This window comes from Jatropha curcas, chromosome 3, assembly GCF_041381405.1.
Source record: "Jatropha curcas cultivar XTBG-Jc1 chromosome 3, XTBG_Jcur_1.0, whole genome shotgun sequence".
In the NCBI taxonomy this organism is placed as follows: Eukaryota; Viridiplantae; Streptophyta; class Magnoliopsida; order Malpighiales; family Euphorbiaceae; genus Jatropha; species Jatropha curcas.
In genome coordinates this window covers 27,975,761-27,989,859 of record NC_143153.1, presented here as the reverse complement: position 1 = coordinate 27,989,859, position 14,099 = coordinate 27,975,761, and the positions used below count along the sequence as shown (strand labels likewise).

The following is a 14,099-nucleotide window of genomic DNA, read 5'->3' as shown; positions in this document are numbered from 1 at the left end:
TAAATCCCACGATGAAATCTCATGCTTTTAATGTCGGATCCAAAACAAATCTCGTACTCTGTCTTGTAATTAAGATCCTAACACCATTATGCTTAACGAGGCAATAAATATTTTAAAGATTCTTTTGACGTAGAAAAGACATCCGTATAAATAATAGTACAGTTAAGAAAATTAATGTTCTTTATCACATGCTTCATGAAAAGTCAGAATTGCCCTCACTAAATTTACTAGCATCTTAAGCCAAACTTTTAAAAAACTTCAAAATTTTGAATGATGTGAAGGAAATAAAATTTTCAAGTTTATTTTTCCCCTCTTCCAACTGTTAAATTATCACATACTATATATGCCATATCTTACACCAAAATAGTTTTTCTGTTTTTAGATTTTCTAGCTATAGTTGTTAGTGTCAAACAAGTACATAGCAAAACACCAAAAGTGATGGAAAAAGAGAGATGATGATTTTGGCAGAAGAATAATTATTATTAATTATAAATTTGGTATGTGAATTTTTTAAAAAATTTTATTTCGGCGTCTCAACGGAGAAGTTTTACAATCAAGTGTTTATATTCATTAAATTTGATAACGTCTGATTACGTGGTAGGCTAAAATTATAACTAACTCGCTTGACATTTAAAACTTCATGATTTAAGTTTTAAATAGACACGCCAGTTTGGATTATGCAGTTAATAAAATGGATAGATAAAAATTGTAATAATTTAATTGCCCCTAATTTATATCGTTGAGGAAAGTGAACGGGAAACAACAATTTTGGTTATTTTTCAGTCCCAGTTCATATATTTCAGTCCTTGAACTGACAATATAATCTTTTTTTGACTCTTTTCATAGAAAGGTCTCAAAAGGGATATGGGCAAATGTTCATGTTCCATAGCCGCCGGAATCGAAACAACTAGTGACCAGGAAAATGGAAATCGAGGAGGGATAAAGGGAGAGGTCCGGCCAATCAATCCAAAGCATGATTTACTTGGAAGGAAAAAAGAAGGCAATTGAGAGGTGATTCGTCCAGAAATCATCACATTGCACTGGCGTTGCCGGAAAGAAAGTGGAATGGGAAGGCGGCGACACTACAATTGTAAAACAGAGAGGAAAGAGGAGACTTGGTCATCTCTTCAAACCCTAAACAATGATTATATACCTTGGTTTGGTTCACCTCGGGTTCAATTCAATCTAAACCACACAATTCTTGATTTGCTCTTAGTTTTAATGGATTTCAGTTTGGAAATCCAACTCAACACTATTTGTCGTCTTAATTGTATTTTTGGCTTGTCACGTAGGCAATAGACGTTAAATTAAAAAAAAATTAATAGATTCAAACACTTGATTGTAAAAGTTTTTCTTTGTAACAACAAAATAGAATTTATTGTGAACTTCAAAAACTAAATTTCTGATTAACCCTTGTTAATCTAATCCTTTTCTCCTTATTAAATCAAATTCTTTTTCATTACTTATGTATGAAACTGCTGACAATACGTCAATATTAAAAAATTGGTCCCAATTATTGACATTTCTTACAATAGGGAAATTAAATGGAGTATATACTTTTGTATTTAAGAATTTAAAAAACAAGAGGGCTGCTAAAGTTAGTATATTATATATGCAAATTGGTTGGGGAGCTGGCAATTGATGTGAGGATAACAATAAATGTAGTTTAATTGGGATTCGGCAATGTGGGTGGTGGTGGGGAAATTTTATTGATTGTGATTTGTTATTCAATTTTGCCAGATAACAGAAAAAAATGCAAGTTTGTCCTGTACAAGAACATTCCCTTCAGGTGAACCCAGAACCACTAGCTTCTCACTATATTCCCTTACTTTGGCTTTGCCACTTACCTGACTGACATTAATTGTTCTTGCAATCTCTGCCACAGGCTTATTTTTCAATCCTTCTCAATTTTTCTGGGTTATTTTTGTCATAATAGGAAAATTTTAGTAATTACTATTTAAAAACAGAAAAATATCGTATTAATTAAGTGTGATATGACTAATTTGATTCACCGTCAGCGTACAAGGACTGTATTTATTAAATTAAAATTTGTTAGAAGTAGCAAAAGAAACCATTGCTTTTGGCACAGGGGAAGTGAAATGTAGTTTCCAACGGTTCCTGAACAAGTACAATCATGAGATGGATGAGAGATCTGCGGGCAACAAGAGGAAATTTGAAATGTGTTCTCCACGGTAATTTTTTAAATAACTTTTAGCATATTGATCGATTAATATGCGAAATGTTATTTTTACAATATTTAATAATATTGTGTTTAAATTAACTTTTTAAGTTTAACGTAACGTTTTATAAAAAATTAACTCATGTAACGTTTAGTTTTTAACATTTTATGAAAAAATTATTCAAATAATTAATAGCTAAACGTTACTAAAATAACTAATAGCTAAATTTACTAAATAGACCATTGGTTGGTTGCCAACTAGAAAAAATGAGTTGATTTGCTAAGAAGGGAAAAGAATAAAATAAAAGGTCCCAACGGATAAATATACCTTATACTTTACAAAGAAAATCTCTTGCACTTTCAACTTTTATTTTAATATATTGAACGCTTTAACTTATAAATTGTATCTATTAAATATTTGAGTTTGTAAAATTTTTCTATTTAACATTTCAATTTGTAAAATTTAATAATTAAACACTTATTAAATATTTAAAAAATAATAATCACACATAATATTTTACATATAAAAACTAAAATAACCAAAAAACTAATATTGCACATATATTGAGGTGTACAATGCTATTAAAATCATACCTTTAAAGGAATAATAAATCCTTGTAAGATTGGAAGTACAAGGAGATTTTTCCTTATAAAAATATAAGGTTAAATTCATGTATTTATCTCAAAAAAAAAAAAGAAAAAATTCCACGAGATGGATAAGGTAAATCACATGGTATTGAATTTTTAGTTTGTTTTTCCTTCCAGTTTTCTTTTTTATTTAAACATTTTATTATTATTTATTGGTCAAACATATATATATTATTTATATATATTTATTGGTCAACCTTTTTGAAAAGATAAGTCTAGTCAAGTATAATTATCCATAATTCATTAATTAGTGTATTTGCCTGCTGTCTGTTGATGTGAATGCCCTTTTCATTTTTCTAATAATTTAAAACTAAAAACATTTAGATTAAGTCAAAAGACACTTATCATGCCTTTAGAATCCAAGATTTCATGAATATTATATACTTTTTCCACGCTAAAAACAACAACAGTAACTTTTTAATTTTTATATATAAAATAATAATTTTTATGTGTCGATATAATTTTTGAAATAATAATTTTTACATTATTATTTATATTTAATCGATATGATTTTAGAAGTTACGCAGTTAACTTTAGCCAAAGTTATCCAATATTAAAAATATATAGTAAGTGAATCAAAATTTGAATTAAAATGAATGGTTGAATCCAATCAAATTAATTTTTACATGTTTTCCTTTTTTTCTTCTTAGAATTAAAAACTTAAACATGAGATTTTCACTTCAAATTCATAGATGACCAATTTTAATTCTGTGCATGAACTTATTGTAAATGTTTCCTTTAAATGACTTATCTATTTTTTTTTTTTTAAATCGAACGTAATTAGAATATGATATTTTGAACTCAAATAATTCATATTTGGATCTAATAAAATAAATCAATTCATTAATATTTCTTTTTAAGGATACGTCTATATGGCTCGAGATTTTCGACAGACGGAAAATAATAAAAAATAATAAAAATTACATTGAAGTTTATATTATAATGTTTAAACCATATAATACTATATCCTATGCCTAAAATCTTAAAATTTAAACTCTAAACCCTAACGAAACCTTAAAAACCTAAAATCTTAAACTCTAATTTTGATATGCTAAAATCCTAAACTATAAAATTCTAAAGGTTAAACCCTAAGTAGTAAATCTTTAAGATTTGTCCGGCAAAATTAGCTGTTTTAGTAGTTTATAGTTATTTTAATAGCGTTTAGTTATTAGTTGTTTGACTAACTTTTCACAAAATCTAAAAGCTAAACGTTATATAAATTAACTTTTTATAAAATTCTATCTTAACCTCCAAAAGTTAGTTCGAATGCCATGTTACCGAATATGACATATTCGACAATTTTAGCGGTTTCAGTAGTTGTTAACTATTATAATAGATGTCAGTTGTTTTATTAGAGTTAGTGGTTAAATTTTAATTATTAATGGTTAGTTATTTATATAGCAGTTTAAAATAAGAGAGTTTGATAAAGTCAATGTTTGATTAGCGGTTTAATATAAAAAGACAAAAAAGATAAAAACACAGGAATACGACAAAGATAAATGAAAGGCATTGAGGGTTATAAAAAACTTGTAAAACGCTATAGGTTATAAGGATAACGTAACACTACTCAAATTCTAAAATTATAATAAATGTGATATTACCGAATATGATAATTAATTAAAATAATATTTTTGATGTAATCAAAACACCAAACACTATTCTAAACTTTGTTACCAAACAGAGCATGTAAAAAATAACATTTAGCGTTTTAACTTAAAATATTATTGCCGAACACGGTCTTAAATTCCAAAATTCTAAAATTCTAAATTTTTATTATTTTTAAGAGAAGCGGAGGTAGACTATTTCTTAATTTTACGAGCTTTTCTAATTGAGATTGTTTTGATTTTCATAAAAAATAAAAAGGATCTCAAGTCATATCATATGAGTTAGGTGTTAAGAAATTCCCACCACAACAATTCACAGGCACACGCATTGCCCTGCACATGCATAATTGAACCACAGCTTTTTATAACCCTTGGATCATAATCATTAAAACAGCTTTGGATTCGTTTTTCCAAGTCAATATTACAAATATTTCACTCTTCCTATATTCAAAGCATACGAGGAATTAGGTTTGAATTTGTCTCCAACTCTATTCTGCTTCCTAATTCCCTATCTTTCCAATTTCCATTGCAGCCCAACAACTTTCTTCAATCTCTTCACTACTACTCTAATCTTTATTGAATCTTATATTATCCTTTATAATTGTTTAAAATTATTTTCTAATAATATCAACTCATAATATTAAATTAAAATTAAATAAACTTTTAAATTTTAGGAGCTAAAATACGATTTAATTTAAAATAATAAAGATATTAAAGTATAACGGAATTAACTTTTACATGTTTTAAAGAAGCATTGTCAACCAAGTGTGGTCTGATTGATTAGTCTTTCTACTTATATTAGTGAGAAGTCTTGAGTTGGAATCTTATCTACTCTAGTAATTTTCTCAAATTTGATGAGTCAATGTGAGCTCATATTGTAATTTCAAATTATTGATCCTCTAACGAATAAAAAAAAATTATTTCGCTTTTTCATTCAAGAGGAGTACTTTTTTTATAATAAATATGCAATACGAAATAAATGTTTTTTTATAACCCATATATTATAACATGGGTGGATTTTGAATCAACCTGCCATGGCCTCATAATTCCAATAATATGTTTATAAATTAATTCGTTATAAATGCATTTCTACTGCACAGCATAACATCAAAAACAATTATTTAAAAGTCAACTTCAAAGAAATTGATTGCGCATATAATTTTATAAGACTAAATAATATTATTCAGTTTATTGAACTCTAATAAGGGTGAGCAAAATTTAGTTAAAATTGAAAGATTGATCAGCACCTACTCATTCAAACATTTGAATATTAATAAAATATAATTTTAGTTTAAAATTTAGATAATTTCGATTTTAGTTATATAATATACGTGATTTTTGTTCAAAATCAATTGAAATCAATCAAATCGATGAATTTAGTTTAATTCCGAAAGAAATTCACTGTACTTCCAATTTAAGAAAAGAAGAAAGTTCAGTTTCGATTTAAAGTTTAATTCGGAATCGAACTGACCCTTTGCATACCTCTGCTTATTACTGATGCAACCAACCATATCTAAATACCAAATACATAGAGTGGATTTTATAGTTCATACACAGGGGCCACCATGAAGGAGAGTGACGGTGACACTATTAGGAGCATCCTGCGATTTCATAAGAATCAGTGGGCGAAAACTGTTAACAAATAAAACTAAAAGGGTATCAAAGCAAAAAGTCAACAAAAAACAATAACAGTGAAGGCGTTAGTTTTCCTCATTTGTCTAACGTCAGATCTCCGTCAGTCAAAAACCATCCAACGATGAAAAATCTATAATCACTTCTCCACGATTTTCTAGTTAACAATCACATCTTAGCAACGACACTCTTCTCCTCTTAACAACCTGCACCAGTTTACTGCACACCGCCCAGCTCAAAAGCAGCTTCTTCTTCTCCTCCTCCTACTCCTCCTCCATTTTCTCTCTACACGCTGCCACTGTAATTCTCCGAGAGTAATAATAAGGAAATTATAATTTATGTATTTAAAAAATACAAAAATTAAGAAAAAGCAAAAGCAAAGTATATATTACAGCTGACACCACACACCCGCACGAAGTCTACTTTCTCCCCCTATTTTTCTGCTCGTTTCCCGATGATAACCACCAACCACCTCCGGTAGTAACGCCTTCTTCCGCTCCGTTCATGGCCACCGCTGTGGCGCAAAGCGATGTCGTTTCGCAAACCTTCCGCGCACTGGTGGAGAACGCGGACCGTAAGTTTGCTCGAGTCCGTGACCTTCCGCCGTACGGACACTCACAAAATCACTACTTTCAGAAGGTATTTAAGGCTTACATGCGGCTATGGAAGTATCAGCAAGAGAATAGGTCGAAGCTGGTCGAGGCAGGTCTTAACCGGTGGGAAATAGGCGAGATCGCTAGCCGGATCGGGCAGCTTTATTTTAATCAGTATATGAGGACTAGTCAAGCGAGGTTTTTGGTTGAAGCGTATGTGTTCTATGAAGCGATTTTGCATCGAAGGTACTTCGAAGGAGCTAAAACTAAGGATCTCGGAGTGAGATTTAAGGAATTGAGATTTTACGCGCGGTTTTTGCTTGTTTCTCTGATTTTGAACCGGACCGAGATGGTTCAATTGCTTGTCGACAAGTTTAGAGCCCTGGTTGATGATAGCAAGTTAAATTTCCGGGTAATTTCAATTTTAATTTTTTTAAAAATCTTTTTTTGCAAAATGTGTATGCTTATTTTGGCTCGAATTGTTTGTCCCTTTAGGTCTTTCTTTGTTTTGGTGGTGTATTATTTATTTATTTCTTTTCTTTTTGTATAAGGCTAAATGTTTTTGGCGTTGAAGTTCAATTTTAGATCATTTAATAGCTTTTTGTTCGCGCTGGTTGTTTTTAGCAAGCTTAGACATGCAGATGAGGGAAATTTTTGGAATTGGAGATGGTGATAGCTTTTCCGTGAGGGTTGATGTCTGGGTTTATAGTAGGCTTTGCATAATAGCAGTCTTCCATGTGGTCTTTATAGAATTTGTGAAATTGAATTAAATTTGAGGCTTTTTTCATGAAATTCGGTATTTGTTCTCCTGAGGAAGCATTTGTGAATTTTTGATTGTAAATCTGCTGCTTTATTTCTAGTAAATGGTTCAAACTTGATAAAAATAGTTCACACGTTTCTTTCGGTTACCTGGAAAATTACAACCCCATAACTTTTGCTACAGAAAAAGATCCTAGAGTTCTTGTCAAAAAATTAAGTTGGCTAATTGGCTTCTTTCTTTGGTCTTCTGGGTAGATTAAAACCATGGTCCAGAAACTATTTTACCTTTTCGGCTTTTCCATAAACACAATTGGAATAGTGCTAAGGAGGTCTAGAAGTTACAGGGCATAGTTAGTTTCATCATTTGTTCTCTGAGTGAAGATATTACCGGGTTATGCAAACCAATATTATATAGATCCATCAAGTAGGTATTCTAGGAACTGCAAGTTAGATATGACATTTAGACTTTTATTCAGTCCAAGGTGGCTGAATTTGATTTAAGATTGCAGTTAGTATGTGTGATTAATATGGCATTATATGTCATAGGAAAGGATAGTTGATTCATAACACTTTATCTGTGGCTGTGGCCATCAACTTACAAATATCCAATTTTGAACTTGGGATACATGTGATCCACATTGTACGTCATAGGAAAGGAAAGTTGATTCATAACACTTTATCTATGGCTGTGGCCACCCACTCAGTTTTGAACTTAGGATACTTGTGATCCATTAGGATGCTGAGATAATTAATGTTTTAAACAGCATTAAAGTTTACGGTGGGAGTGAAGTTATCTGTCTCTTCATGAATAAGAATAGCAATTTTTAGAACCAACTGTTATGGTATCGGGTAACTCTCTCATACTTTTAATCCACCCTGATATGTTTGGAAGTGTGGTAACTGACTCTTCATGGAGAGACATCTCCTTTTGGTAGACAGCTGTGCTATTTGGTAGCAGCTGAAGCCTGGATGCTTTTTTGGGTATGCTGTTAGTGGAAATACAGCAGGTCTACTGTGAATTGAATTGGGAGGGAAAATCTCAAAGCTGCAAATTCTATGCTTAGAGCCAGTGAAGATTATGCCCTATTTTTACATTGTTGCAGTTATGCAAATCCTATAGTTGATCTGTTCTCTGGCTTTTATGTTTGCCATGTGAGAGAGCAGCTAACGGGATCAGTTCTTGAGCTAACACTAATGGGAAAAGCTTTAGAGTTCGAACATATATGATGTATGGATGTCTCAGACACTTCCATTGTTTTGGATGTAACGAAATATTTGTTTCTTAGTGAAAGGCCCTGATTTAGTTGAGTTGTCTGGACTGGTGGGTGACTGGCTAGCCATGTGATTGTCATGTCGGATGGATGAGGGATTGAAAATTTTATTGTACTCCACTTTATAATTTGCCAGGTTCGGATAGTTGGATACAACAATAGCAACAATAATAACAATGAAGCCTTAATCCAAAGTAGCTGGAGTCAATCCTTTGTTTCCATTTCACTCGATTCATAGCTAAGTCTGCACTAATGTCAAGAAGCCGTAAATCTTTTGAGACAGGATGGTCAGGATAATGTATAAAATAAATATTGCTCTCCATCCTATTGAATGACAAAAGATTGCTGTCAATACCATAAATAATATTTAGTGTCTTTTCTTTTCTGATTGTTTATGGAACCCTTAACTTGAGCAATCTAAAAATTTTTAAGTGCAAGGTAGCCAAAGTAATTCAGGAAATTTCAAATTTATTTGAAAAAATTCCTTTTTATTCACTTGTAATGGCCACTAACAGTGGAGTCCCATCATTACTGACAGGACACTAGACAAATTTTGAACTTGGAGTTCCTTAAACCTGTCATATCTCTGCGTGCTTAAGATTAATACTTTTGTATTTTATTGCTCTTAAGAGCAACTTACTGTATATGACTTTCTGCTGGTACTTGGTACTAGTGTAATCAAGGGTTTCTTAACTGTTATTTTCTCAGGAAACAAATTTCAAAGAGTGGAAACTTGTAGTACAAGAAATTCTCCACTTTATGGAAGTTGATACTGCCTTTTCAAATGTCCGACCTTTGCGTTATTGTGTTCTGTTTGATTCACATCCAACTTCTCGTCCTTATGTGGCCCGTTTCCATGCAAGGAAGGTCCTCAAGTTTAAAGATGCAATCCTCACAAGCTATCACCGGAATGAGGTGAAAAGCTTTTAATGCTCGTGTCTTTTGGATTTCAACACAGATTTTCTGTGCAAAGAAAATCCTTGACATCTGTTATCTATTTGTACAGGTTAAATTTGCAGAAATTACTCTGGACTCTTATAGAATGCTGCAGTGTTTGGAATGGGAGCCAAGCGGATCTATGTACCAAAAGCGTCCAGTTGAATCAGTCTACCAAAAACGTCCAGTTGATTCATATGAGAATGGCAATGCAACTGATCATTCTGGAGCTTCTGGACTAATAGATATAAACTTGGCTGCTGATTTGACTGATCCAACTTTACCACCAAATCCTAGGAAAGCTGTTCTTTATCGTCCTTCTGTGACACATTTGTTAGCGGTTAGTGTTGCTAAAGTTACTGTGACTTTTGTGGGACAGTAACCAGACTTCACGTATCATTAATGAAAATCTTCATGATCTCTCCCTTAATGCAACATGTAGCTTAAAGTCACTTTATTTTCGCCGAGGCATATTGTTATCCTGTTATAGTCAACTTTATGAAGATGCTTTACTTCTCATGTAAAGAAGCAGTTTAAATCAATTGCAGTCTGTTAATGAAGTATCAGTTAGTCAATTATCTCAATTAGCAAATCCTAGCACAAGTTAATACTATATAAAATGAATATATAGACTCATTGAGAATCAGCAGCTAGTGCTAATATTACTTTATTTATGCCCTTTTTTAATAGACTTAAGATGATTAAACTTAATCTTTGATCATATTATTTGTGGGCAGGTTATGGCAACAATTTGTGAGGAGCTCCCTGCAGAAAGCATTATGCTAATATATCTATCAGCCTCAGGTTAGTTTTACCTCCATATTGCTACTGGAATGCAACTGATCGTGTCCATATTAATGACCTAAATGAATCTTTCCAAAACTGCACTTTCTTCTTTCTTCTCTCATGGTGCTGGTTGAGGTATACCCTAAGCTTTTCTAGTTAGAGTATTTGGCTGGTTCAATCTTGATAGGTGGCTTGGTATGAATTAAACCCTTGTGCAGGGAAGGCTGGTCAAATTAATGTTTCTCAGATGGAAAACTCTGGAGGATCAAGGAAGTCCTCAAAACCGAGAGTTGTTTCTGGAACATCTAGTGAACAGAGCAGTTCTTCATCTGAATCTCTTGCTAACGGGAAGCGAGAGTCAAGTGAATATCATGATAATTATCTGTTGTTAGGCCCCAGGGGAGCTGGTGGTAGGTGGCTTTTTGTTCGCTTTTTCTCTAGTAATTATTGTTGAAGTGTCTCTTTGCAGTTAAAAGAGCATTACCTTTCTAATGTTTTCTGCTTACCATAGCACTGGTCCACTCTTATTTTTGCTGCTTTTGAACTTTCAGGTTCAAATGCCCTTTATCCTGGCGATATAATTCCTTTTACTAGAAGACCACTTTTCTTGATTATTGATAGCGACAACAGCCATGCATTCAAGGCAGGTTTGTCATAACTTTTGTGTGACTTTTTGTATGACTGATTTATTCTTCTGCATTTCATTGTCTGCAAACCAAAATTTGCTGCCTTCTAAAAAACATGCATTTCAGGACCATTTTAATGTCTTAAGTATTTGGTTTTCATGGTTTACCTTAGATGTCTCAATGATTGTATGTAACATACAATTTTGTATACAAAATTATTGATTTAAAATTTGATAGAAGTTATATAAAAGGTTATGGAAAGTTTAAATCTTGTTTACTATGCATTAATATGAACTTGCAAGCCACCAGTTGCCTGGTTCAGGTGATGTCTTTAGCTGTTAAACAGTTAGAACTGAGCGAATTTAAGTATTTCAGTTGTATTTATCGCTGAAGATAAGACATTGGCCATGATGCAGAGGATTCTTCTGGTGGCTGATAAAGCCAATATGAACTAGAAACTATTGCATGTTATCTGGGGAGGAAAATAATGAATGAAATCTATCTCATAAAAGTAATAACTTCTAACTAATTTTGAACAAAACTGTTCATTTCTGTTCTCCAATTGCTCGGAAGGCCCTCTTATCATATTTTCTAGGACAAAATAGTCCTCTTAGTCATTGGAGGGCTTCCTTAAGAGTAGCATGACAGCATAATCAAGTCAATGAAGGTGCAATGGACATGCTTTACTTGGGAGTGTGATGAGATTTGTTTACTTATTCACATAGTTAGGTTGCAAATGTCAGCTACGATTGGCCTCATAGGATAACTTGTGTTTAAATGGGACACTTTTATATCAAGAAGTTCAAATTTTCTTTTTTGCTATTTGTATGAGGAATATGTAAAGCAAAATCTTGTAGGAGTTTTCAACTGCCTACATGTGTGTCCAACCTCAAGATTTTCTGCATTTCATCTTTCAGTCTTCATGGTTCTCGATTACCTGCCAGCTTACTTGTGAATTGTGGATAATTTTCAGGTCTTACATGGTGCAGAAAGGGGAGAGCCAGCTGCCTTGCTGCTTTCTCCCTTGAAGCCAGCATTCAAGAACCTATCTGGTGTTGACAGAACACAAAATGGAAGTCAGTTTACCTTTTTCTTGACTGCTCCCCTACAAGCATTTTGCCAGATGGTTGGCCTCTCATCTGGTGATGCTGATACAGTAAGTTGATCGCATACTGTTTTTGATTTGTATAGGAATCATCTTGTTTGTACTTGGACCCGTTTGCTAAGTGGACTCTTCTTTTAGGATGTTTATAATGACGCTGAGGAGATACTCTCCAATGCCTTCTCTGAGTGGGAAGTTATTCTGTGCACATCAAAAAGCCTGGATCTCGTTTGGGCACAAGTGTTATCTGACCCATTTCTGCGGCGGCTTATTCTAAGGTCTCTCTCTCTCTCTCTCTCTCTCTCTCTCTCTCTCTCTCTCTGTATGTGTGGTGTGAAATCCATTCACTCTCGAATATTTAGGGTTTATTGGATTTAGTTATTCAAATCAGCTGATAGTTGATAACGATCAGCAGATGAATGTTAGTGTTTGATAAAATTTTAGCAGTTATTGCTATTAAAATCTAAAAAGACCATTAAGGATATATAATATATAACACAAATCAGCTATCAGCTGATATGAAAAAACTTTAACACGTGGTTGATGGAATCAACAGCTCGTTGAAACTTATATTAGCTATCAGTTGCTGATCAAAATCCTTACCAAACGCCTAAACTTAGCTATTAGGTACGAATTAGCTATCAGCTGCATGAATCAGTTTGAACGAAATGCCTCTTAGGAGAGGAAGGAGTTATAGGATTTGAATCTCTAACCTCTTGTGCTTCAAGACAAGTATTTGGCCAGTTTGGCCACGAAGCTACTATCCTAATGATCTTATATATTTTATCTCTATGGTAAATTATTGTATAAGTGGAGTAAAGTGGTGTGTCTTTGCTTGATGCAATATGATTGATATTATATTGTCCTTTTCAGACTGAAATCAACTTACTCCTACAATGATATTATTTTAATGATGAAATTGCAGACATTTTCCCCTCTTCAACACAGTCCTTTTTATGAAAAGAATTTGACAATAATTATCTTTTTTTCTCTGATATCAATAGATTTTTTCTAATCAGCTGACACAGGCTTGTTGAATGTGTCACCAGATTTATATTCTGCCGGTCTGTTTTATCTGCCTTCTGTTCTCCAAGAGATAGTGAGCAATATATCCCTGTTTGCCTGCCCCATCTTCCTAGCCCCGTCTCTCCTAGCTCTGATGTTGTGTGTTCAGCTGTCCGAAGACTTGCAAATCACTTCAAGACTGCCCATGACTTTCACTTTGATGACATGTAATTAGGATTACAAAGTATTGAAAGAAGTTAGATGGGTAAAATGCAGGCTTTAGGCACTCAATTTCCATTTATTCAATGAGATAAAACGACAACACAAATTTGGCCAGTTGGCTTTTACGAGCACTTAAACAGCAACATATATAGCGGTGGAGCCTAAACTGGAAAAGTACTGGATTTTCACAAAGCATGGTTGCTTGTGCTTGTTTTATTGCCTTGCCAACCTTTCAGTTTGTGTGCTGAAAATGCATACTGGTTTCCTGTTGTGCTTAGCTGGATGCTTTTTGATTTGCAGGTGTGTAACTATAATTTTAGTTCTTTAGGTGCTGATTGGTGTATAATCTAATTGTTTGTATGCTTTATTAGAGCTGTTCCCAACGGTGTTAGTCCTTTTTTGTACCTTTGTAAAAGAAAATGAGTTAGTCAAAATGGGATGTGTATTTTTTTTTTTTTTTTTCCTATAGTGATAATTATTTCATATGTTACTGGAGAAAGCTGCTAAAGAGGCAGATGTAAATTGAGTACTGAGATTTCGAGAATACCTGGAGAATAGTTGTACTATGTTATAAGCTTGTCATAATCTGTTTTCTTCTCTCTTCTTAACTATCTCTGTTTTCTCCTCATTTCTTTCTAAATATTTGCATTAATCTTTACAATATTAAACTTTGACTCGATCCTACTGGAATTACTATTTTATGGCTATTGAGTTTATATTCTAGTCTGCCTAATAG

The 14,099-nt window shown here is 32.9% G+C and overlaps 1 protein-coding gene across 1 annotated transcript; it reads left to right on the top strand.

Annotated features, from left to right (window-relative positions):
* Positions 1–6,221: 6,221 nt before the first annotated feature.
* Positions 6,222–13,971, top strand: LOC105641645 (signal transducer, putative (DUF3550/UPF0682)). The gene is made up of 9 exons (XM_012226231.4): positions 6,222–7,068; positions 9,395–9,601; positions 9,693–9,962; positions 10,360–10,426; positions 10,627–10,818; positions 10,960–11,051; positions 12,008–12,190; positions 12,278–12,414; positions 13,186–13,971. Exons 1-9 carry the CDS (start codon positions 6,568–6,570, stop codon positions 13,370–13,372), a joined length of 1,836 nt encoding a protein of 611 aa, XP_012081621.1. The 5' UTR covers positions 6,222–6,567; the 3' UTR covers positions 13,373–13,971.
* The last annotated feature ends 128 nt before the right edge of the window (positions 13,972–14,099 follow it).